Source organism: Polypterus senegalus, chromosome 2 (assembly GCF_016835505.1).
Source record: "Polypterus senegalus isolate Bchr_013 chromosome 2, ASM1683550v1, whole genome shotgun sequence".
NCBI classification, from domain to species: Eukaryota; Metazoa; Chordata; class Cladistia; order Polypteriformes; family Polypteridae; genus Polypterus; species Polypterus senegalus.
Genome location: NC_053155.1, coordinates 215,755,185 through 215,782,281, shown reverse-complemented (window position 1 = coordinate 215,782,281; position 27,097 = coordinate 215,755,185). Strand labels below are relative to the sequence as shown.

At 37.8% G+C, this 27,097-nt stretch overlaps 1 protein-coding gene across 1 annotated transcript in view; it reads left to right on the top strand.

The window, feature by feature from the left end:
- The first annotated feature begins 645 nt into the window (after positions 1-645).
- LOC120524658 (tetratricopeptide repeat protein 30A-like) overlaps positions 646-27,097 on the top strand; it is a 63,223-nt gene continuing 36,771 nt past the window's right edge. Inside the window, exons 1-8 of the mRNA XM_039746481.1 lie at positions 646-693; positions 2,746-2,811; positions 4,065-4,274; positions 6,179-6,235; positions 9,318-9,453; positions 10,802-10,906; positions 15,865-15,993; positions 26,477-26,526. Of these exons, the coding sequence (XP_039602415.1) occupies positions 646-693; positions 2,746-2,811; positions 4,065-4,274; positions 6,179-6,235; positions 9,318-9,453; positions 10,802-10,906; positions 15,865-15,993; positions 26,477-26,526 (801 nt within the window). The remainder of the gene's footprint in view (positions 694-2,745; positions 2,812-4,064; positions 4,275-6,178; positions 6,236-9,317; positions 9,454-10,801; positions 10,907-15,864; positions 15,994-26,476; positions 26,527-27,097) is intronic.

Sequence of the window (27,097 nt, the reverse complement as noted above, 5' to 3'; positions counted from 1 at the left end):
TTCTAAGAGTCACTTACAGAAAGTGTGATCTGGGCATTTTTCTAAATAGTTTCCCTGAACTCAGTTGAGTTTGTTCAATAATGGGATAACGCATGGTTGAATATCAAATTTTTTTCTGTTGGTGTTTGTGGTCGTTATTACCCAAGTGACTGGTAAGGACGTAAGTTGAGTTAACTCTTTTTGGCCAAATGATCTCCCCTCACTTGGATTTCTCTTGTTCTGTACCATGTCAAAGAATTGGCTGGGGGATTTAGACTAAAATGTCAGCTCCCCTCTTTAAAACATTACTCTGCTTTATTTTTAAACTAAGTAAGCAGACTCAGAAACATGGACATGAAAAAAAAACACTTTACGTTGCAATAAGCTACTTGTGAGTGATTTCCTCCTTTTAATTCAAATGACATCATATCCTGGATTCCAAGGTTGTGTAATTCTGTCTTAAACTGAGTTTTTGGTTTTATGGGTATGCAAGAAGTAGCCATTTAGGTCAATCATATTTAACCAAAGTATGTTAACTGTCAGATAAAAACGTGAAAAAGCCATACTTGTGATACTTTTAAGTATTACCAAACAATTGACAGATGAAGAGCTAAAACAAAATGCAGATGGTGTAACTACCCACCATTATTTCTTTAATGTCATACCATGGCTCATATTAAGGATGGCGAGTACACAGCTACAATCTACAAAATGGTGAGATTTCATAAACTACACCTGGGACATGTGAAAGTAAGAACTTTTTACACAGCTATTCAGAATGCAGGAATATATGTTACAATTTGAATTAAATTGTGAAATCTTAAGCACAAATGATAGTACTTAGAATACAAGCCTACTGCAACTGGTATAAACTGCAGAGAAGGCAGCTATTAGGGAAATTGAGTTTAACATGTGGAAGAACAATAGCTGGATGACACTGTCTGTGACTTAAAGGTCTGGGTTGGGATCTTCCTCTTTACGTAAGACAGAAATTTCAAATATATTACTTCAAAAATGTTCAAATATAGTATTTTCCAGGAGGAAAATGATACAAACTGTAAATTAAGTATATAAATAGTAACACGCTAATTGTTTTGCTTTCCTAAACTAATATAAAACTATGGTGCTTCATAGCATTATTATTAAATGCAATGAAAATGTTAAAAATAAAAATGTACATTGGACATGTATTACTGCATGTAATTAATATGTACTACATTATCATTAACACAATTCACAATATATAATCTTTTTCCATAATTTGTGATTTGCATATTAATTATCATTTTAAAGTTCTTTAACACTGACTTAAATTATCACAACTGTTTTGATACACTGCTATGGGCTGGTGCCCTGCCTGGGGTTTGTTTCCTGCCTTGTGCACTGTGTTGGCTGGGATTGTCTCCAGCAGACCCCCGTGACCCTGTAGTTAGAATATAGCAGGATGGATAATGGATGGATGGATGTTTTGATACATTTTTATTGATCGCAAAATCTTTTTCAGGCTTTCATATTTCTTTTGGTCTTATGTAATTGCCAATATAAAGTGGCATCTGTTAAGGCATGCATGTTAGTTGATTGGCAACTCTAACTCTGCCCTGGCAACTCTAAGTCTGCCCCATGTGAATGAGTGTGAATGTTTGCACCAATGTACCATGCAACTGAATGGTACCCTGTCCAGGTCTCATGCTTTGCTATTAATAATATCAAGACAGGTTCTGACAACATTGGACTGGATTTAGTAGGTTATGTAATGAATGGATGGATCACTGGACAGACATTCTGATATAGCAAATCATTAGTGTACAGTTATTGGGATATCCCTAGAACACACATTGAGGAGCACACTGTGGTAATATTAAACTAGGTTTAACTGAATTTCCATCCATCCATCCATCCATCCACCCTCTTCCGCTTATCCGAGATCAGGTCGCGGGGCAGCAGCTTGAGCAGAGATACCCAAACTTCCCTCTCCCCTGCCACTTCTTCTAGCTCTTCCGGGGGGATCCTGAGGCGTTTCCAGGCCAGCCGAGAGACATAGTCCCTCCAGCGTGTGCTGGGTCTTCCCCAGGGCCTCCTTCCAGTTAGACATGCCCGGAACACCTCACCAGGGAGGCATCCAGGAGGCATCCTGATCAGATGCCTGAGCCACCTCATCTAACTCTTCTCGATGCGGAGGAGCAGTGGCTCTACTCTGAGCAATTCCTGGATGACTGAGCTTCTAACCCAATCTTTAAGGAAAAGCCCAGACACCCTGCGGAGGAAACTCATTTCAGCCGCTTGTATTCGCAATCTCGTTCTTTCGGTCACTACCCACAGCTCATGACCATAGATGAGGGTAGAAATTTAGATTAACTGAATTTTTAAATTAGAATTTTTGATTTTACTTTTTATTATTATTATTTTCAGGTTAAATGAATGAAACATGGTGTAACCTTTGTAAAAAAAAAATCCAGTTTATAGTTTGAATATTTAAATGAAGGAAGCTAACATCTATCTATCTATCTATCTATCTATCTATTTTTCAATTGCTGAGTCAAGTATTATGAGATAGTGCTTGAATAAATAAGTCCATAAATTACTATGCTGCAGAACTGATGCTTACTTGTGTAGTGAGGAAATGCATTGAAGTCACAGACCATTATATATCCCAAATTTTGTTTTGATTTTTAGTTGTAATATAGCTGTAAAACACTATATTTTGTTGCAGCCTATAAAGAGTAATAGTACATCTGTAGACTTGCTGTACTTACTTCTGCTTTGCAGATAAAGGAAGGGCGGCACAAAGAAGCCATTCAAATTCTGTGCAATGAATTACAGAAGCATCCAAAAGTAAGTGTGAAATGGTATGCTTGTGTTACAGTTTAGAAATTGTTTATGTTAAAACTCCTATCAGTTTAAGAACAAAATATCCATAGTTTCAGGGGGTCATTATTGTCATATGTACAGTGTTTCCTACTTGAATGTGTTAATCAAAATGCAACACATCACCTCTCTCCAGCACTTTGATAAGTAAGTGTAACATCCTCCAAATTTCAAACAGCTCCATCTAAACCCAAGTCACAGGGATCTAAAGTCTTTTCACTATGACACTGTGTTGCATTTACAGTAAATGGATTATTCTTTATCTAATTTGTGCCCTACAATAACTAAAAGCAACCAACACTAACAAACAATAATTTGAAAATTTACGAGGTTACATAAGCAAGACAACAGGACAAACTGAAAACTCTGTCATGAATGCCTTGCTAATCTAACTAGGACTATAGGGAGCTAGAGCCGACTGGAGTGACCTTTCCCTTCTGCCTGATTTTTAGATGTAGAACCCTGCTACCCATGCTTCTGTAAATGAAAAGAAAAAAACAGGTTTAGAAATAGATGAATGAGTAGATGGGATCTAGAGTTTATAATTAAACTGTACAAGTTGAAAACCTGAATGGTGGCCCAGTACATTGAAGGGTACCAGACTAGAAATTTAAAACATTGGTTTAGAATGCAGTGCAGTATGTGTAGTTAGCCTCTAGTTACTTGGATATGTAACATCATATTTAGTCTTAATTTTGTTATTACTCCTAATTTGAGTTGTCGATCTTGTAATTATACAATTTTTTAAACAGTATAGAAACCTGTCTATTTCCAGTGTCTTTTGAGAGTGGTTAATGGCATTGATAACATTTTTGGAGATTAAGTTATGGTTGTTATTTCTGATAAAGTTCAAATTTTATTTGCTGTATTAAAACAGTGCATTAAACTTTGATATGTATATGTTCTCTAGATAACAAATATGTAAGGAAATAACTAGTGAATAAATACAAAAGTGAATAAAATGACAGTATAATTTACAAACAATGTGTCTCTTAGGCTCACCATTAATAGTACGGGTGTCCAGTTCTGAAGTGCCAGGCCAATATATTTAATCAATGCTAAATAGTGGTGATATCATAAAACTTAAATTAATGACATATCCGAGAGAGCTGAACAACAAATGTTGCATTGCATTTTTGCAAAAAGGTTGGGGCTTTCTAAACATAAGATCTAATCAATCATTTTCAGCTTTTCAATGATAGTAGGCTTTATCTCCCCAGTCCAGGGCTGCCCTATCTCTTCTGGGATATTGTTACTACCACATTCAGGACTTCTCTAGTGCAGCCGATTCCTATGAGCAGCTTGTGCAGATCCATCCTGAGGCTGAAGACTACAAACTCTACTATGCTAAGTCTCTCTATAAGGCCTGTAACTACACAGAAGCCATGAAGGCTACTTTTCTCTTAGACAATCCTGCCTATCAATCAAAGGTAATGGAACATGAGTTTAATTTGAAAATTTTGATCAATGATAGGTACTGCACTCGGCAATATATATTGCAAGAACTCTTGCACTTTTAAGAAAGCATTAGTAAACTTCTTTTAGGCATAAATGATTGTGGATGTACCCCCTAAATATCTTGGGTAACACAGCCTCAACTGCAGCTGTGAAGACCAATGTATAAAAGACTTGTATAATACAGTATTCTTAAATCCTCTGTAAAGGAAATTATGTTTTGTTTATACACAGTGCCTTCATAACGTATTTACACCCCCTTTGTTTTCACATTTTGTTATGTTGTAGCCTAATGAAATAATTGTTCAAATAATTTTTTCCCTCATCAGGCAATACTCAATAACCCAGAATGATAAAGAATTGTAAAACAAAAAAATAACATATTAGGAATTGCAACAAGATAACAGGGACACGGGTGGAAACATTTTAAGAGCAGATTTCGCAAAAATATTACAGTTTGTCTTCACATGAAGAACCATAGATACATGGAATAAATTGCTAAGTATTGTGGTGGGGAGTATGATTTTCAGAATGTTCAAATCTGGAGTTGATGTTATTTTGAACAATCTAGGTTAAAAGGACGAATAAACATGTTCTAATAAAAATACTAAAATATCACAATGACAGAAGTATTCAGGCCCTTTAGCAGACCCTCAGCCCCTTTTGCAACGATTATGGCTTACTGTCTTCTGTCAGATTGCTTGGAGAATATTGGTGAACAGCTAATTTTAGGTATTTCCAGAGCTCTGACTGGGCCACTCAAGACAATTCACAGAGGAGATCTTAAACCATTTCTGTGTTGTCTTTGCTTTCCACATAGGATCATTATAATGTTTGAAGGTGAATCTTGGGCACAGTCTAAGGTCAGGAATACTCTGGAGCAGGTTTTCATTAAAGAAATCTCAAAGCTTTGCCTATTTCAGCTTTAACATAACCCTCCCAGTCACTGCTGCTGGAAAACAACCTCACAGCATGATGCTGCCACCTCCATGCTTCACCACTGGAATTGTATTGCGCAGGTGTTGTGCCCCATTTCTCACAGATGTGACATTTAGAACTGAGACCAAACAGTTAAATGTTGATTTATTAGATCAGGGATTTTTTTTTTCTAATAGTCTGTACAGATGTAGTTTTGCTACCTCCAAGCAGGCTTTCATGTGTAAATCTGGCCTCACTTCCATAAAGCCCCAGTTAGTGGAGTGTTACATTGGTGGTTGTCCTTCTGGAACTTTCACTCATCTACTTGCAGTTTCATTAGAGTTCAGCCAGAGTTTTTGGTCACCACTATTACCATGGCCCTTCTCCCCAGAGGCCTGTTCCAGGAAGAGTTGTGGATGTTCCAAATGTCTTCCATTTAAAAATTATGGAGCCCACTATGTTCTTTGGAAACCTCAGTGCTACATACATTTTTTGTAGACTTCCTTTGATATTTGCCTCAGTACTATCCTGTCTCTAAGTCCAGCAGGCAAGTCCTTTGACCACATGGCTTGGTTTTTGCTTTGATGCACATTATCAACTGTGGAACCTTATATAGATAGGTGCATACCTTTCCTGCATACCTTTTATATTAATATTATTATTATTTGATAATGATAAAAAGGAAAAACAGTAAAGCATTACCATCCTTTTAAACTATACAGTGGTTGATATAACCAGGAATGAAAATGGAATGAGTTACATTTTATTTCCCAGACACAATGAATGCTGCCAGGTGCCCTTTTCTTAGCCAGTTGGAAAATCTGCTTAGTAACTTTTTTACCTAACACCTCAAAAGTGTACTCCCTTTTTCGCTCAATCAAATTCAGCCATGTATAAATGTGACAAATAAATAGAGTTTAGTACATTATAATTTACTTTTGCAGAATTGATTATCTTTTAGGTACTGAAGCTACAGGCTGCAATCAAATATGGAGAAGAAGACCTGTCAGGAACAAAGGTAACAATTTGTTTAGTGAGACTTTATCTTAATACATTTTGGATGGGCCAATTTAAAATCAACTTATCATGCAATGCGAGTGTTTTGGACACCAGTGAAAACCACAATATCAGAAGAAAAGACCACACAGACACTGAAAGTACATGCCATCTCCATATAGATAATAACCAGGCTGAGATTTGAATCCAATTTCCTGAAGTTGCAAGGTCATTTCTTTCACGGTTAGGGTTAGAAACATTCAGAGATAGTAAAAAGAATTTGCTGTGTTGGAGATAGTGAGAAGATTGTTCTATGTTAGGGTCTTAGAAGAGCACAGTCCATGTAACATATTCAAATAGCTCAGTTGATAGTTCCCCACATCTAGTATTTCTCACAAGTAGCTCACTGAATATTTTAAACATGTGGATATTTAAAACTTGTCGAGGATCCTCTAGCCAGAAACCCATCTGGACAGATGTGACTTCAACACTGTGCCAAGAACAATGCTTCCTGCTCTCTTCAGAAAGATAGAACTGCAGTTACCAACAACCCCCACTGAAGAATAAATGATTGTTGCCCTGTTCCAATGGCTTTTCTTCAGCTGTTTGTATGTATAAAGAGTTTGCTGCAATGTGCATTATGAGTGAAAACTGCAGTTTAAAGCATGTTAAATATATCTTTAGTATTGTACAATATTTCTCTTGTCTTATTATTTCCATCATGGTTACTGAAGGAGTATACAGGTTCAGACTATGAGCTGCATTTCTAAAAAGAACACATTACCAGGTAGCATGCACCTCTTGCTGGACACAATATTAAATTAAGAACTTTCTCTCAATTATAAAAAAAAAAATCTTGGAAGGAGACAGGACGTGATTTTCTTGGAGACACTTTAATATCCTGGGAGGCAAGGCAATGTGTCAAAAGGACAGTTGATGTACCGGCTATTAAATGTTCAAAGCGCTAATCCGCATTCAGAGCACACAGCATGGCACCAGCAGCAGCAGCAAGCCAACAGCTGATCGAGCAAAGATGAGGTAAAAAAATGGATTTGTTTCCCATTGTATCACCGTTTAAGAGGGGGTTTCGGAGGAGCAACCGCATCTCCTTAGCATATGTTCAGCTCCCCTTTTCACACTCAAAGTGCCTGGCACATAGCATGCCCTGGGGAGGAGTTGGGGGGGAAGGGGGTGGTCGAGCGAAGCGAGCAGGACATAAAACCCCCAGTAAGAAAAAAACAAGATAAAACAGAAATTAAAAATAACAGCAAGAGGGAGGAACAATGATCTTGCTGGCATATAAACTTGATGCTATTTTATTACAGTAATTGAGGCAACCATCAAACCCAAAGTTATTAATCAGTTAAGAGCAACATATATCTATCTATTATAAAAAAAAATCCTGGGAGAGAAAGACTAGGGAGACAAGACCTGATCTTCATGTGAAGACACTTAAAGCACCTGCGAGACAAAAGAGATTGGCCATGGAGCGTCTCGCGGAGACCTTAAACATGAGAATTTGTGGCAAGAGATTGACCCAGGACCGTCTCGCGGGGACGAAGAACATGAGATTCTTGCAAGACACACCCTACTTACAACCAGTATCAAATAAGACCATGGGCAGCAAAACACTCATTCGTGTAAAGGCTTTGAGCACACACAGATCCAGGGCTCTCAGCGCATATAAATCATATAAGGACAATACGTTATAGATGAAACATCGACGACTAAGCGAAGAAGAAAGAGCAGCACGAATAAAAGAGACTCAAAAATGTTGGAGAGGAAAAAAATGCAAAAAGGAAAAAGAATAATCTAGGTGCAAATTCAGAAAATAAGGAAAGTAATAATCAGCCCGGAACAAATGAAATTGAAAAAAATGCACGTCCAATTGGGCTCAGAATTAAAAGACAAAGAGTAAAAGACAAAGTAGAACTTCATAAAGATGTTCAAAAACGTTGGCACTATACACATGCAGGGCAGGTTAGAGATTATGAAAGCAGTGAAATTCAAAAGGCTCAAAAAAAAGTTGGCGCAATACAAATGCAGAGAAAGTTAAAGAATATGAAAGCAGGAATACATGTGTTTTCTCAGTTGTATTTTTAATAAATTTGCAAAAACCTCAAGTAAACCTTTTTCACGTTGTCATTATGGGGTGTTATGTGTAGAATTCTGAGGAAAAAAATTAATTTAATCCATTTTGGAATAAGGCTGTAACATAACAAAATGTGGAAAAAGTGATGCGCTGTGAATACTACTACAATAAATTGGTTGACCTTCTTTCAGTAAGGTTGTACACTAATTCCATTATATGAACTTGATAGACATAGATCTTCTAGGGGAACTTTTGAATAATATATGGACAACAGACTGGCTGCGCAATTGTCTAGTACCATGTATGAGACAGCTGCTTTCTAAAGACAAGAGTGCACCACCACTTGCCACTAATTACTAAATTATGGATAAATTAAATTAATTACTAAATTAGGGATAAAATATAGAAGATCATGGGCCACCTGTGATTGCGCTCAACTGCTGCACATGCTTTAATTCTATAGACATCAGGTGTCTTTTATAAGCTGTGATAATATGGTCTTTATATGCCTTTTGTGGCTCCACCTGAAGCATCTATCCATTGCTTAAAGAAACCCTCTTCTCTAACGCATTTTAAAAGCCCACCAAAACAAGAAAGGAGTGTGGATATAACAAACTCACTGAGTCCTTTGACTTTGTGACTTAATTCTAAAAAATATATTTAAAAAATGACAATGTGGTTTAGTAATTGTAAAGCTAGATATTTGCTAAGGAAGGCACTATATGAAATAAAAGTTGTTTGTTTGTACTCTGTGTCTACATTCTTGTACTCTATCTGTAATATTCTTCCATGTCTGAACTGCTGTTCCAGTCAGGGCTGGTTGCAGCCCTGCAGCCAGTGCTGCCTAGATATGCATTAACTCCCTGCAGCACTAAAATTAAATTTAGTGGGCTCAGGAAATAGATGAATAAAAGGATGTCTGATACATCCTAAAACACGGTTAATTTGTCACTGAATGATGATGGCATATAATATATAGATGATTGATTGCTGTAATCTCTCGTACTCACAGAGTCTAGTGGAGCAGCTACCTTCTGATGATCCAGACAGTGAAATTAATCTAGGATGTCTACTCTACAAAGAGGCAGCTTATGAAGAGGCTAGTAAAAAGTTTATCAGTGCCATGCAGGTACTGGGCTATCAACCAGGTATTCAATATCCTTTACCAAATGTTCAGATCTCCTCATTTTTTCAGCTTTGCTGTTTAAATATTAATATTAATAAGATAAGCACAAACAATGCCAACAATTTTTCTTACATGAATGCTTATTGTGACACTGAAAAGATAATTGTGACATCTGGTAATCTTATCCTTCTATCCATCCATCTTTTCAGTAAACGTTTAATTCTGCTTATGTTCCAGAAACTCTTAAAAACACATTTAAAGGAAAATAAACAAGTAAACATAAAATAGGTGGAGGTTACTCCATATAGCGGATTTTTTGGTCTAAACTTGAATGAAAATCCAAAATTCTGAGTCAGTCAACACTCTCCTCAGTTTTCTTCCATTGAATGAAGTCCTCTTTCTAGTGTCAGGGCTTTTTATTCATTTGACCTGAATAGGCCAAATAGGCCAGGCTAGAGGTGGCATCCAACGTGAGGCTGTAGTTCTTCTTCTGGGTCATGGTCTTCTATTCCAAGGGTAGAAGAGGAAAAGGTGTAAATGGCTATGCAACTTTAAAACCTTTCCCCTGTGTACCTGAACAAATGGTCTCTGTAAAAGACACAGTATACTCACATATTTGATGTATTTACAAAGAATCTTGGGGTCACTTAGACTTCCTGTCTCTCTCTGCTCTCCTTGGTTTTTTGGAACTATACAAGCCTAATCAAGCAGCTCCAATTTTATTTGTAATTAGCTATGTTGTGAATTTTCAAATCTCTCATACTCCACATATAATTGTTTATTTTTGAATATTAATTATGATGATATTCTCTTGGTCACAGTCTGTCAAACTAGCAGGCACAATTCAGCAGCCAGCCCTGATCAGTGATCATAGCTTCCTTCAATTAAGAGCATTAAATCATCCACCCAGACCTTTCCGTATCAGCCCATCTGTGCCTTAAGCTAAACAGAAGTGAATTTTGTGCAGTTTCTTAATTAATAGTATCATACTTTTTCCAAAATATCATTTTAGCTGTAAAAAAACAAGAAAATATATAGTCATAGAAAAAGACAAGTGACTGAATCTCTTTATATTAATGTCACTCTAAAATGTAAAACATCAGTCCTAAAACATAAGCCAATGTGCATGGTGTGAGTTTACATGAGGGTTGTTATGCTTCTTCAGTACCCTTGCCTATGGCAGACCCAAATAATTTTAAACAGTGAGGAGTACAGACAAAGCACATACCTGCTGGCTGCTAGAATTAGCATTAGTTGGCCAGTAGGAGGCACTCTTTCCCAACATACCTCCATAAGTCTATTCTTTGTAAAGTGTTTTTTTTTTCTTTATTAGGTGTTAAGTTTTCATTTTTTGCATGTGCCTTTTTCAGATCTGGCCTACAACATTGCTCTTTGCTACTACAGTATGAAGCAATTTATGCCTGCCTTAAAATACGTTTCTGACATTATAGAGCATGGCATTAGAGAGCACCCAGGTGATTATTTAAAATTTCTATATATGTTTATATTGCAGGTTGCATATTGGTGCATTAGTTTCCTCCGGGTATTCCGGTTTCCTCCCACAGTCCAAAGACATGCAGGTTAGGTGCATTGGTGATTCTAAATTGTTCCGTGTGTGTGTGTGTGTGTGCGCGCGCGCCCTGCGGTGGGTTGGCGCCCTGCCCAGGGTTTGTTTCCTGCCTTGTGCCCTGTGTTGACTGGGATTGGCTCCAGCAGATGCCCGTGACCCTGTAAATAGGATATAGCAGGTTGGATAATGGATGGATATTGGTGCATTAATCCATTCTGTAACCTTATGGCAAAGCGCTCCTTGGGTTTGAATTCTTGTTTAGTCATTGTATGTGTATAGCTAACCCATTTTCCCCATGTCTCTGTAGCTTTTATCTGAGTATTCCAGGTTTCTTTTAAAACTCACTTTGGTAATACATCAACAGTTCAATATTGGCAGACTTTGAGTGAGTGTAATTGATTGTGTGCAATTAAGCCATGCAATGGATTGAAGTCCCTGTTGATGGATATCTCCTTCTTTACTCTTTATGCTGCTGGAATAGGCTCCCACTCCCCTAACTATGAACCTGAAAAAAGAAGGTTGAGAAAATGAACGGAGGAATGGATGAATAAATAGAATAATAATAATAGTGATGATAATAATAATAGAAGCAGAAAATACCCATGCTACATTGATCCATTAAGCTTCACTTGAGAATGTTTATGTAAGGATTTATTATATATATGATTTCACATTCATTAAAATCAAGTTTTAAAAAACTTAAGACTTTTGACTTCTAAATAAGAGACCATTCAGGTCATAAACATTGCCTGCTTAGCTAATTGTTAAGATGTCATAGTTACTTTATAGGTATTGTCAAGATTTTTCTGCTTCTTCTGCATGATTGAAGGCCATATTCCCATATCTTGAATGTACTTACCCTTAATTTTCACTGGTATCCTTCAGTATGTGATTCTCTATTAGCTGTAAAAAGATGGATGAATTTAATCCATACATTTGATAACTTTCACAGTTTACTAATAACATCAGAATCTATGTTTTTATGTAAATTAATATATAAAACTTTACTTGCAAGATTATACCAATACCGTGGACTGTAGTCACTTTTATTAAAAATGTATTATTATTTTTCTTTGATTATTATCTCATCACTGCCACCACTTGCAATGAACCATGGCAAATTAAAGAAAGACTAATTTTAAAAGAGTACCTTTTGCCCCCTTTTTTACATATCCTATGTTTATATCCAAGTATTTAAATAAATTGGTCTCATATGCGCAGTCTTTTTTGTGATGAAAGGGATGCCTATAATTTAGCACAGTTAGAAATGATATAAAGACAATAAACTTTCTTAGTTTATTCATCAAAGTGATGAATTCACATAAGGGAGTCCTACTTTTGTTGGAGCAGGCATATGTAGACATAAAACTCAGCTAATCAGTAGCGGAGCTTCAAAAAAGAGCTTTCTCTTTCTTTAAATTTTACTGCAAAATCATCTATGAGATCATATGTTCGTGACTTTAGCCAAGTGTTAACACATTGCACATTAATATTTACACATTATGCATTGCAACGATTTGACTATTGAACAGTCAAATTTTTATGTGTAAAGTCAAATCTTTTGCTTTCCAGATGTTCTTCACCTGATGAAATGCTGTTCTTGCTTTTCCAATTCTTGCCTTTATATGCGCATCTGTTCCACCCTCGTTATCAATGACACAGCCAAGGTAAATGACAGAATCCAGCTCCTCCAGATCTTCACTTACTCTGATTGGTTCCATTCTGTCTGTATTTATTCTCGTAATTTTGAATTTCTCTTTGTTGATTTTTCAATCTTTCCTCAGCTAAAATGTCAGCCACTGTCCCAGTTTTATTCTGCATTTGTCACTGGGTATGAGATAGCAGTGCCAGATTATCTCCAAATTTCAGGTCCTCCAGCTATGCCCTTGGTGTCCACCAAATTCCACGTTTTCTTTAATCTGTTTAAAGTGTTCATAATCCAGTTATTACTAAGAAAGGCCACGGTAAATACAGCAAGTTAATGTTTTTTTGTTAATGTTAGCCAGCAGGTTTTACTTTTTAGAAAATAAAAGATTGCAAAAATGAAACTAACTAAATTAATTAATAATTAAATAATTAATAATAAGCATTCTACCAGCAGCTGGTTGTAGTACCTCCAGAGCATTACCCTCTGTTAAGTTTGCCAAACCCATTTTGCTCAACAGTCCAGTTTGCAAATTTAAAACTAGAAGAGCAGTTCTGGCCATATTGAGTTAGACAAACTTCAGAATATGATGTGCTGATAGGATCTACAGTGTGACAAGCAAAATATGCAATAAATGGTGGGTGTGAAATAAAGATTGGTTGGCTGCTACACTTACATATTTTGAGCTCAGTTGGCTTTACTGCATGCACAGCATACAGAAGCCAATAAAAAGACTAACAGAATGTTACAGTTTATATAATATAATGTTCTGAGTGCATGTCATTTGAGGTTGTCCTTAAAGTTTTTTTAATATAGTAGTGAGGCTTCACCTGGGGTACTGTGTAAAGTTTTGGTGTCCAGGCTACAAAAATGATATAGCAGCACTAGAAAATGTCAAGATAAGAGCAGCTAGGCTGATTGCAGGACTACAGGGTATGAGTTATGAAGAAATACATGTATAAGGAGTTGAACCTTTTAGAGATTAGAGATAGAGATTAGGTGGTGACATGATCGAAGAGTTTAAAATTGTTAAGTGAAATAGTATAGTGCACCCAGGCTTCCTTTAAAATTAGTTCTTCAACAAGAACACAAAGGAAACAGGTGGATACTTGTTAAGGGTAAAAAAAGTTTTTTTTTAACACAAAGAACCAAAGACACATGTAATGAATTACAAAATTGTGAAGTAGACAGTATGACTTTAGAGACTTGACTTGGTGTTATTTTGTAGAATCTAGGTGGATCGTATTTGCAAGCTTTGTTGTCTTTAATAGTCTGCTAGCGACAAACTTTTTCCAATGCTGTAATGAATGGCAAGCTGCTACCATTGCAAACTGTTTTCAGCAAATTTTTCCGTGCTGGTCTGATCAATTTTAAAATTTATATTAAAATAGAAGCAATACCTTCTTGCCTCATTACTGTTTTTGTTCTACTCTGTTCCTTGCCCTGCATTTACAGTATCAGACACTTTGTGTTTTAATAGCTATGCAACCTATCTAAGATGGGTTGAAATCTAAGTAATCAACCCAGACCTCATGTTTTTTGTTTGATACATGGGTTGTCCCATTTGGTCTTGTATAATAATATGAGCTCAATTACTTTTCTCTTGTTGTGGCCTTTTCTTTTTCATATAGAGCTGCCTGTTTTCACCGCTTCCTTTTGGCATCTCTCATTGAAATGACCACTGTTACAGTCAAAGTGTTCTGCTGGGAAAATGCAGTGGTGGTTGCTACCACATTGGTCTGGTATAGCCTAGTCATGTCTGGGCTTTGGTTTTTTGATGCACATTGATTTATTATTATTTTCAGTCATCCATTTTCCACCACACAAAGTTATCTGTCATTACAGATTAAAACCTCATTCACACAGCCAAGGCAGGTACAAGAAAGTCACTTCCAAAACGCAGTTGCTGCCATATAACATTAGACAACAGAATAGGCCATTAAGATCAAATTTTCTTATTTTTAGTCCTTTATATAGTACTTTTATAAAAATATTTGATGTTTTATCCTTCTTCATCATGTTTTGACTGTTTTTAAATACTTATTTCTGACCCTAGCAACTGGATGGCCACACAGATTCACAATATAGATTTTTATGTAAATTATCTGAAACATGTATGCACAGTTTGTTTATTTTCAAAGTTGATTTATTTTTCTAAAATGACTTATACATGCAAATGTGGTAGTTTACAGTTATTTTAAAATGATGGCATTGTGCTTTGCCTTTGCGTAAACACATGAATTTATACTCAAAAACCACATTCATTTTTGCAAACCAGAACAATTTTGTCTACATTAGTTGACATGAGTAAATTCTGCAGTTGCTCTAACTGCCTGAAGGTTGTATCTGCTTCGCACTTGGTCATATTTTTTATACCGTATTTCTATAGAGAGTTCTTATCTGCTGCTTTTCAAATCCAAGTTTATTAGAATAGTCTTATAACTTTTCTTCACACTAAATAGTCATCTGTCTGAGAAAAGTCAGTTGTTAAAAAGATAGGAAAGCACTTTGAGAGAATTATGGCTTCCTGCTGGTATCCACCCATGTTCTGAACCCGCTTTCTACATTTTAGGGTCAAAGAATGCCAAAAATTACTCTGAAAAATTTAGCTTAAGGCAGTATTCAACCCTTGACAAGACTCCTCTTTATGGCAGGTCATGCTCATTCACACACTGATATTCAGTCATTTACTGTAAAGCCAATTTAGTGACTCTATTTAATTTGATTTAAATCTTTTTAGGATGTAGAATGAAAGTTTTTCCAATTGTACATTTTACCTAGATAAGAACACAACCGAGTTTTTACCACAGGTCCCAGCAACTGTGTTGAAGCAGTTCTATTCACTATATGACTGAGACACCCATAGTTAATAGAACCCTGGGTGAAGCTGTTATTTTTACTGCCACTCATAACTCCTGCAGGAGCCTTCCTTTACTACAGAGAGACATTTAGGAGACTATGAAAACCTTTTGTATCATGTTCCTCTTTGGCACACCTTCATTCAGAAAACTGACATTCTGACAAGTCTCAGACTATGGTAAATTGTGAAAGTTAAGCATTCATCTTTTATATCCTAGTTTGTAAATGTTCTAAAAAGTGTGTTGTATAATGCTCATTATAAAAATTATGGAATAAAATAAACATTGTTTGACCTCCGGTCAGAAGAATTTTCCTTTGTGATTATGTTATTTATTGTGTTCTGTCTTTGGTTGTCCCAGAACTCAGCGTTGGCATGACTACAGACTGCATTGATGTCAACAGTGTTGGCAATACACATGTTTTACGTGAAACTGCATTGATTGAAGCTTTTAACCTTAAAGCTGCTATTAAATTTCATCTCAAAAACTGTAAGTCACAAGTTTTAAAAATTCTAGAAGGGTTTAAGTTATTCTTTTCTATTGAATTTGACCATTATTACATAAAACTAGAAGGAATCCTTGTTGATCATTTTGAAATCATTAAAATAATTAGGTTTAATTGAATTATAAGTATTGTATCACAGTGTATATATTACATATATATGTATTATGCATATAAAAAACATTGTATTATGTCACAATATAGTGCTCCATTTCCTCTCTGTGTCACTGTTTTCCAGTTTTGATAACTTTAAACTTCAGGACTACAACTGGCTCTTCTTTTCCTGTTTATATACTGTACATCCAACTTCAGGACAATCCAATAAAGGGATTGTGCCTCTGCTCACTGGCTGCAACTGAAGCTTTGTTCACTGCTCCAAACTTGGCTCTTACACTGTCAGCACATTGCTACCCATTTTTCTCCCACCTATTAAATGGTCTGTCACACCTATTGCCATGACTTGTATTCTGAAATAGGCATGAATATATATATATATATATATAGATAGATATAGATATAGATATAGATATATACTGTATATATATATATAGTGAATTCAAGGGAGTGCCAAAGAGCCTCAAATCCCAAACACAAACACCCAAACACCAGACAGTCCCGGGTTCAAACAAAGGGTGTTTAATCCACAATCCCTTAGTATACACAAGCACAAAATACAAGTATCTCTCCTCCAGTTCACCTCTCCTCTCTCACTACTGCACTGCTCTCTTTCAGTCGAATGTTACTTTCCATCCTCCCTACTCTGATTCGCCTGGACAAGGTATTGCAGTCCCTTCTATTGAGGACCCGGGATTACTTCTGGTGCCAAAGCTGGTTGCCCATTGGAAGCACTTCCAGGTCACATGGAAGTCCCAGATATCAGGGAGTACTTCTCCCTGCAGCGCCCTCTTGCGGCACCCACAGACTCCAGCGGGGCTGTGCTGCCAGATGACAATTCCCAATATTCCTTGCTGGTTCCTGAATGGGCGATAATATAGAGGGCCACTGCCATCTACGGACTTGGGGGAATAAATATCCCTCAGAGACAGTGCTTCTCTGACCTCTTCTTGTATCCCAGCCAAGGATGGTGCTACACATAGTTCTGGTCAGGATGCTTACTCATTTATCTGAAGCTTCCTGCCCAGGAAAGGAACTATCTTCTCTATTTGTTGGGATGTCAGTCCATCCATTTGGGGAGCTTGGTCTGAGTATGACATCCTTCCCTTTCTCGGCCAGGATGTCTTTCTGTCCACTCAGGGCTTCCTGTCCAGGTAAGGAATCTTCTGAACTCCTTGCCAGGATGACCAAACACACCGTATTGTTGAGTATTCCTTAAGGAAACACAAAACATTTGTTATTGGTCTGTAATGTAACAATAAGGAGCAAAAACCAATAGAAGTGCTAAAAGGGACTGTGTTATGACCACTAGGAGGCACACTGGTAAAGAACACCATATATTACCTGGTTTTCTATTTCTGAATAACAAACTGTACCAGTTTGCCTTGGTTTATCTTTTAATGCATACCCTTTTAGCCTTATTTTGCACAATGTGACCTTTTTAATTAAATAAATTGCTTTACTTTTAAATATTCCACATTGGAATTATCAGTTTTAAAGATTATGTATTGGCTTTACAATTTTCCTCTCCCTTAAAGAGCATTTTGTTTATTTTGGGTTATTTAAGATATTATTTAAATTTTAGAAGCCAGTTCTCCATTTTGGGTCTCTACAGGCTGAAGTCCTCCTGTGGAGTTTGGGGTCAAGCTGTCTGAGATGAGGCCCATATCTATGCAGGCTAGTGAAGATCCTAGCCAGATTTGTGGGTCAATTTGGAGGCCTTTCACCCCTTTTTGCCATATTTGTGTTGCCTGATCACAACACTGTATGCATGGACATAGAGATAGCAAGTGACATCATCCATTCCGCTGTTGCTAAATTACAAACACAGCACCCTGAGGCACTTGTGCTAATCGCTGGAGGCTTTAACCATGTGACGCTGGACAAAACATTACCTGCCTTCTCCCAGTATGTGGATTGTAACACCCGGGGAAATAGGACTATTGACCTACTGTATGCAAACGTTAAAGACACATACAGTGCCACCCCACTGCCTGCACTGGAAAGCAGATCTTAACCAGGTCCTGTTTCAGCCTCACTACAAACCAAGAGTGAGGGAGCTACCTACAACCACACGCTCATTCAGGAAGTGGTCCCCTGAGGCAGAGCAGGCTCTGAGAGACTGCTTTGGAACTACAGACTGGGATATCTTGCAGGGATCATATAATGAGAACATTGAGGTGGTTGTTGACTGCACAACTGATTACATCAACTTCTTTTTTTTTTTTTTTTATTTATTAATTTTATTACAATCAATACATAGCAATCAAGTTTTACAAAAAAAAAGAATTATGCTAAGAACAGATCGATCCCCACCCTTGAGAGAGAGCAAGCCAAACGGTGTAAAATTTAAGGCTTTTAAAAATACCTAAATCAACAAATTCTCTGTGCTTTATAAAATCATTTCAAAATATTACTGATTAGATCCTGCCATGTTTTGAAAAAAGTCTGCACAGATCCTCTAACTGAGTATTTGATTTTTCCAATTTTAAATAATATAACACATCAGTTTCCCACTGACTTAAAGAGGAGAGTTTGGGTTCTTCCAGTTTATCAGAATAAGTCTGCGTGCCAACAGTGTAGTGAATGCAATCACAGTTTGTTTGTCTTTCTCCACTTTAAGACCCTCTGGAAGAACCCCAAACACAGCTGTTAATGGGTTAGGAGGGATTGTGAGTCCAAGACTGTCTGAGAGGTAATTAAAAATTTTTGTCCAGAATAATGTTAATTTGGAGCAGGCCCAGAACATGTGACCTAGTGAGGCTGGGGCTTGGTTGCAACGTTCGCAGGTTGGATCATGCCCTGGAAACATTTTGAGAGTTTTAGTCGAGACAGATGTGCTCGATATATAATTTTGAGTTGTATAATTGTATGCTTTGCATATGGAGCTTGAGTGAATTCTCTGCATTGCTACTTTCCACTCCTTTTCTGATATATTAATTGAGAGGTCATTTTCCCAGTGTCCTCTTGGATCTTTGAAAGGAAGGGATTGTAAAAGGATTTTATATATTGTAGAGATGGAGTCTAACTCCTTGAAATTGAGCAATAATTTTTCCAGCGTGGATGAGGGTGCAAGATGAGGAAAATCTGGAAGGTTCTGTTTAACAAAGTTCCTGATTTGAAGATAGTGAAAGAAATTTGTAGCTGGAATGTTAAATTTGGAACGTAATTGTTCATAGGATGCAAAGACGTTGTCTATATAAAGGTCTCTAAGCAAGTTAATTCCAAATTTTTCCAGATATTAAAACTGCATATGTTTGTGAGGGTTGAAAGAGGTGGTTCTTTTGCAGGGGTGCCACAGAAAGAAGCTTCTCCGTCTTAAAATGCTTTCTACATTGGTTCCAGATTCTAAGTGAGTGGAGCACAATTGGGTTATTAGTGTATTGCCGATAACGTGTGTTTATTGGAGCACAAAGCAAGGAATACAAAGAAGTACTGCAGGATTTTACTTCTATTGCGGTCCATGCCTGTGTATGTTCTTCTATTTGTGTCCAGGTTCTTATCGACTGTATATTTGCCGCCCAGTAATAAAACTGGAAGTTAGGTAGAGCCATGCCGCCTTCTGCCTTTTGTCTTTGTAGGGTCGCTCTTTTGATGCGTGGATGTTTAGAATTCCAAATAAATGAGGTTATTGTTGAATCTAATTGCTTAAAGAACGATTTATTAATGTATATTGGTATGTTTTGAAATAAAAAGGAGCTTAGGAAGAATATTCATCTTAACAGTGTTAATTCTTCCAGCTAGTGTGAGATGAAGGGTTGACCATCTATGCAAGTCTTGTTTAATTTTTTCCATACAGACGACGAAATTTTTTGATAAAGAGCTTTATGTTTACTTGTGATGTTTACCCCGAGGTATTTAAACTGTTCTGCAATGATAAAAGGAAGGGTGTCTAATCTAATATTATATGCTTGCGAATTCACGGAAAGAGTACACTTTTATTCAGATTAATTCTGAGACCAGAGAGCTTTTGAAATTCTGTGAGTGCTGCTAAGACTGCAGGCACAGAATTTTCTGGTCCGATATATACAGTACCATGTCATCTGCATATAATGAGATTTTCTGTTCCAGTCCTTCTCTGCTAATCCCCTTTATCTGATCAGTATTTCGACAATGTATTGCCAGTGGTTCAATGGCAATTGCAAACAGCAGTGGTGACAAAGGGCATCCTTGTCTTGTGCCACGTTCTAGTTTAAAGTAGTCTGAGCAAATGTTATTGATGCAAACTGAAGCTTCTGGGTTAGTATACAGTAATTTAATCCATGCACAAATGTTCGGGCCAAACCCAAACTTCTCCAAAATAGTAAAAGGTATTTCCATTCAATCATGTCGAATGCTTTTTCTGCATCCAATGATAATAATATTTCTGGGGTGTTTGATTTAGTTGGTGAGTATATTACATTAAACAGGCGTCGAAGATTTGAAGATAAGTGTCGGCCCCTAATAAATCCAGTTTGGTCTTGTGATATTATTGAGGGAAGCACTTTCTCCATCCTTCTAGCTATGATTTTAGAGAGTATTTTAACGTCGTTATTCAGAAGTGAAATTGGTCTGTATGATGCACATTGTAATAAGTCCTTATTTTGTTTTGGAAAGACAGTGATTAGTGCTTGGCGAAAGGTTTGTGGAAGAGATTGGTTATCTCTGGCTTCTGTAAATGTTGCTAATAGGAGGGAGCTAGCTGAGCGGAGAATTTCTTGTAAAACTCTGCAGGGTAGCCATCAGGGCCTGCTGCTTTTCCACCTTGGAGTGACTTTATAGCATCCAGTAATTCTGATAATGACAGAGGTTTATCGAGCTCCTCCACACTAATAGCGTCAATTTGTGGTATCTGTAATTTATCCAGAAATGCATTAGATTGTATATTGTCTTCTTTAAACTCAGTAGTATATAGGGATTTATAGTAGTCTCTAAAAGTGCACATTATATTTTTGTGTTCGATGATTTTATCTCCATTCGTGTTAGTAATTACGAGATTGCGTTGCACTTCTTGCTTGTGAATTTGTTGCGCTAAAAGCTTATTAGCTTTCTCTCCATGTTCATAATAATGATGTCTGGATTTGTAAATTAGTTGTTCGGTTTCTTTAGTTGTCAAGAGGTTTAATTCTGAATGTAGAGCCTGCCTCCTCTTATGTAGAGTCTCGCTTGGTAGTCTGGCATGTTCTTCATCTATTTTAGTAATTTCGCTTTTTATCTCTGCTACTTTCTTGCGGATTTATTTCTGTGGGAAAGATATGAGATAATCTGTCCTCTTAAGAAGGCCTTAAGAGTTTCCCAGAGTGTTCCTGCAGAGATCTCAGGGGATGTATTTGTCTCTAGAAAGAATTCAATTTGTTTGGATATAAATTCAGTACAATTCTCGTCAGCTAATAGAAGCGGATTGAGACGCCATCTGGGGTGAGTGTATGGGGCTTAGTAATTTCAGCTCCAAGATCATCGGAGCATGGTCTGAAATAACAATAGCATCGTATTTACAAGATTTAATCTTAGGCAAGAAGTTATTATCTATAAAGAAGTAATCAATCCTTGAGTAGCAATGATGTACTGGTGAGTAGAAAGAATATGTTCTTGAATTTGGGTTTAAAACCTCCAGGGATCTGATAAGTTGTGATCAGTTATAAACTTTGTAATTATCTTTGCGGTGTTAGTTGCGTTCCCCTGTGGAGGAAGTCTTATCTAAAAGTGGATTTAGAACACAATTAAAGTCCCCAGCCATTATAAGTTTATGAGTGTTCAGATTGGGAATGGATGCAAATAAATTTTGTATAAATTCCTTATCATCAACATTAGGTGCATAAACATTTATCAAAATCATTTTACAGTTAGATAAGTCTCCCATGACCATCACATATCTCCCTTCAGGATCCAATACTACATCTGATGCTACAAATGGTACTGTTCTATGTATGAGAATTCCCACCCCTCTAGTTTTCTTTGTAAAACTAGAATGGAACATTTGGCCAGTCCAGTCTTTTGCAGCGGAACTGATCCTTACTTAGTAAGTGGGTTTCCTGTAAAAATACTATTTTAGCATTTAGACCTGTTAGGTGAGAAAGTACTTTCTTTCTCTTTAATTCGTGATTCAGGCCTTTAACATTCCAGCTTACGAAGTTAACTGTCCCATCATGGAGACACTGATTCTGAGTTTTTGGTGTCATATTATAGTCTTAACTGGAAGTGAAATAGTTTAGGTCTTAATTTCCTATTCCCCCAAGAGTTGTTGCCATGCAGCTTATTATTACGTTGATAGTTATAATTATAAAGATTGAGATGATAGATTAGATATAGATCAAGCCTGCTCTCTTTCTCTTCCCCTTAACCCCCACCCTCCCTTTTTGCCTCCCCAGGTGAGGCTAAAACCCACTTCATGCAGTCCCAGTCCTCTGACATACCCAGAGACAGAGCACGTCCAAAGCACATCAAGCCCCCATGCAGTGGCTTTAAGGTTAAAAGATAGAGATATCTGTTACCAATATAGTCTTTAAAAGAGGAAAAAAAAAAAAGAAAAGAATTTTGCACTTAATATATATATATATATATACATATACACATATACATATATATATATATATACATACATACATACATATAATCTTCATCAATTTTAGTGCATTAAGATGATATCCCCAGATAATAAACCCAGGTGATGGTGTTAAAGATGTGTCCAAAACAAGCATAACAAGTCTTAATGCAGTAATAGCAATAACAGCAAACCAAGGGTATGATATTGAACAGTCTCATTTAGGGTACACATGAAATAATTAGAAAAGAAAAAAAAAAAAGAGGAGGAAAACGTAATTAAGCACAATAAAACACAAACATTTAGCCCTAGTAATACTAAGTAATGATAAGTAATAAGTAAGTAATAATAATATAAGAATATGAGAATATATGCTGATAAAAACCCGTATTTTAAAACAAATAGATCAGACAGTAGATTATTAATCCTAGCTTTATCATTTACCGCCATGACTCACAATTATGTATCAGAATAGTCCGGGATCAGCTTTCTTAACTCATTTTCTGCCTCCTCCTTGCTAGCGAAAACATAGAAATGCCCTGCCATTCCACTTTCAGTTTTGCGGATACAGGAGGCCGTATTTGACATTGGCTTGCCGTAGCAGCTGTTTAATATTATAGAAGGCGCGTTTGATAGCTGTTGCTGGAGAGAAGTCAGGGAAGACGCGAATTGGCAATCTTCATATATAATATCTTCCTTTTTTTCCTGAGGAGTTCCATCACCTCTAACTTAAATGATAATCGTTCAAAACGGACTATAAAAGATCTTGGTCGGGGTCTGACGGTGTTTGATCAGCGCTGTAAGCGCTGCTATCTCAGATTCTGCTTTAAAGTCGCCCCCGATTATTTTAGAAAAAAGTTCAGTTGCGAATTTCACCGGGTTTAAACTTTCTCGATTCTCCGGCAAGCCTTCAATTCTGACATTATACCTTCTATTCCCATCTTCTAAAGCAGCCAGTCTGTCTCCAAGTTTTTCTCCGAGTTTTTACATTCAACTGACATTTACTGCTCTTTCCTCGGCACTGGCAGCTAGATGTTCGGCTATTTCGATCCGATTCGTGAATGTCTCACTAAGATGCTCCAATCGATCAGCAAGCGTGCTCAGTTTAGCGAGTTTTTCTCAATGCGCTCTTCAATTTTACCCAGCACCTGTCGAAGTTCAAGCTGTACCTCTTCGAAGCCTTTCATTTGCCTGTTGGAGTTCCTGTCGCAGACATTCATTGGCCTGTTTCATCTCCTGTTTCAGTCTCTCATGTGCCTTTGCCGTTGCTTTCTCATTAGCCTTCTCGCTTTTCTTTATATCTTGCCTGAGGTCAGCGAGCAACACTTTCAGTTCAGATAGCTCAAATGTGCCTTCTTGTACCGTAGATGAAGCAGCAGACTCTGCTGAAGCGGTGTCCCGCTGCTCCAGTCCCGCGTGATTGCGTAACTGAAGCCGCGGACCTCCCGGCCTTTTCCAGTTTCAGGTAATCCTCTCCAATCGGCGAGCTATCCACATCTGCACTCACGATCGCACCTTCGCTCCCCTTTTCGCTCTCAGCAGGCGACGATGTAGCGGACCGTGGTCCCGAGGAGTCTGTACTTTCGCCCATCTGATCCAGGTCTGTCTCTGAGAGGCCGTATCTCGAACTAGGGCTTGCTGATCGCAGCTTGGATGTAGCTTTAGTCTTCGATTCTTTCGGACCCCCCTTCTTGTTGGCCATGTTTATATGTGTTTACATATACTGTAGCGGTCCCTCTCGGGTTGAATAAATACAGGATATCTCAGAATAATAAGCAAATAATATGAAAAATAGCACCACTGCTAGCGGAGCTCCACTTCAGACGTCCATCTCTCGCATCGGACGAGACCAATTTACATCAACTTCTGTATGGACATTGTAGTTCCAGTAAGAACAGTATGCTGCTATGCTAACAAGTCATGGATTACAAGTGACATCAAGGGCCTTTTGAACCAGAAGAAAAGGGCATTTAAAGGCGGTGATCAGCATGAGCTCAAGACCGTGCAGAAGGAACTCCGAGTCCAGCTCAGGGCGGCGAAGGAGCAGTACAGGAGAAAACCGGATCAGAAGTTGCAGAATGGCAGCATGAAGGAAGTGTGGGATGCGATGAAGATCATCACTGGCTGCAGCTCGAAGCGGGGTGCCACCATCGAGAGAGACGTGGAGGGAGCAAACCAAATGAACAACTTCTTTAACAGGTTTGACCACCCTAACCCACTCTTACCTCGGAGTACTGCACCCTCCACCCATCCTTCTGCTGATGCTAGCATAGGAGAGACATCCCCACCCACAATTACAGCAGCACAGGTGAGCAGAGAGCTGAGGAGACTTCGTGCCAACAAAGCAGCGGGTCCAGATGGAGGATCGCCATGACTGCTGAAGGCCTGTGTGCTGGAGCTGGGGGGTCCTCTACAGTGCATCTTCAACCTGACCCTGGAACAGGAGAGCGTCCCGAGGCTTTGGAAAACATCTTGTATAACCCCAGTCTCAAAGGTATCATGTCCTAGTGAACTGAATGACTTCCGGCTTGTCGCTCTGACATCACATGTGATGAAGACCATGGAGCGGCTGATGCTTCACCACCTGACGGCACAGGTCCGCCATGCCCTCGACCCTCTGCGGTTCGCATACCAGGAGAAGGTGGGAGTGGAGGAGGCCATCATCTATATGCTACACCGATCCCTCTCCCACTTGGACAGAGGCAGTGGTGCTGTAAGAATTATGTTTCTGGACTTCTCTAGCGCCTTCAACACCATCCAACCTCTGCTCCTTAGGGACAAGCTGACAGAGATGGAGTAGATTCATACCTGGTGGCATGGATTGTGGACTATCTTACAGACAGACCTCAGTATGTGCGTCTCGGGGACTGCAAGTTCGCTGACGACACTGCTAATGTGGGCTGCATCAGGAGTGGGCAAGAGGAGGAGTATAGGAACCTAATCAAGGACTTTGTTAAATGGTGCAACTCAAACCACTTATACCTGAACACCAGCACAAATGAAGTATTGTAAATAAAACAACAAATTACTGCTTAATTAGGACCTTTTTCCCATAAGTGAAGGACATATTTGCATTAAATTGGTCTGTTTTAGCTTGTTTGTTTAAATGTTTGTTTAGTTCTGTTTGGTATGCAATAAACATTGACTCTGCATACCCCAATGGTTTTTTGCAGCCTTTTTTTTCTGAATGTCCTGTGACGTCCAAAAAAGTTTCCATGGAGGTTTACTCCTTTTTAACAGACTTTGGAATTAGCAAGATAAACTGAATACATTACAGAATATTGAGCAGCATCAGTTTGCCTTCTTCTCTGCTGGTATATCTAGTGACCAGTACTTCCTGTAATTCAGGACCTTTAAAGGGGAGACCTAAAAGAGGTAAAAGCAGAGCTGGGGTTTGAGGCATGGTTACTGTTTTTCTTCTAAGTCATGGTATTCTGGCCTGTGGGAATAAAAAGAAAATGTGTATGTGAATGTGTCACTCCATATCCTTATCCTCAGCACCCCTGAAATCAGTACCTGTTAGACACCCTATACACACCTTTTATTCTGTGATGTTTGTTTAGTCAGTCCGTCTTTCACACTACTCACTACTGAATTTGCAGCTGATTCAGCAGTATAGAGAAATGTTCCTTGCCAAAGTCTCAGCAGCAAAGAGACAACATCCATTATGTCCTTAGCTTCCATTCTTGGAAGAGAGGACAGCTGCATCCTTTATTGGTATTTATATAATATATATCTGTAAATTTCTTTGCAAGTTTTTGGGTACCGTATATAATGATGTTTGATTGAAAGTAATATCTTAAAATGCATTTTTTTCTTTCTTCATAAACAAATAGACCATGGAGCCCAAGTAGCAATGACAGACATGCCCCCAAGATCTGAGGAGGTGAGTGAAGCCAGCTTTCAACAAAATTAGCTGAGACCTTTTGGAATATAAAACATATCTGATAGCAACGTAACACTAGTAAAGAAATTTTAAAATATGTATTCAGCTTCCAGCAATAAAAATGACTGTTTGGGGTAGGAGTGGGCTCTAAAGCAAAAAATTTGGACTTTATGTAATAATGTTTGCAAGTAATGTTTGTTAAATAATGTTTGCATAGGATTGATTGCAATGAACCTTCCACACTTGAGCTTGGGAATAAACATTTTATGAAATACCTGGAAAAAGAAACAATAAATATATAAAGCAACCTAGTACACAGAGGTTCCCATAGCTTCTTCACAACTCAACTGTGTTTGGTTCATATCTTGGTAAGTGACTGTGTAGAGATTATATAATCTCCATGTTACTTTTCCCTGTGTTCCTGATCCCAACTGCCAGCACACCCCAAAGATTAACAGGATGTATTAGCTGATGAGCTGCCCTGATTGACCAAGTGTGAATGTGTAAGTACCATAAGATCACTTAATATCCCACTCAGTTTTAATTCCCACCATCCACTCAGGGCTGCCAG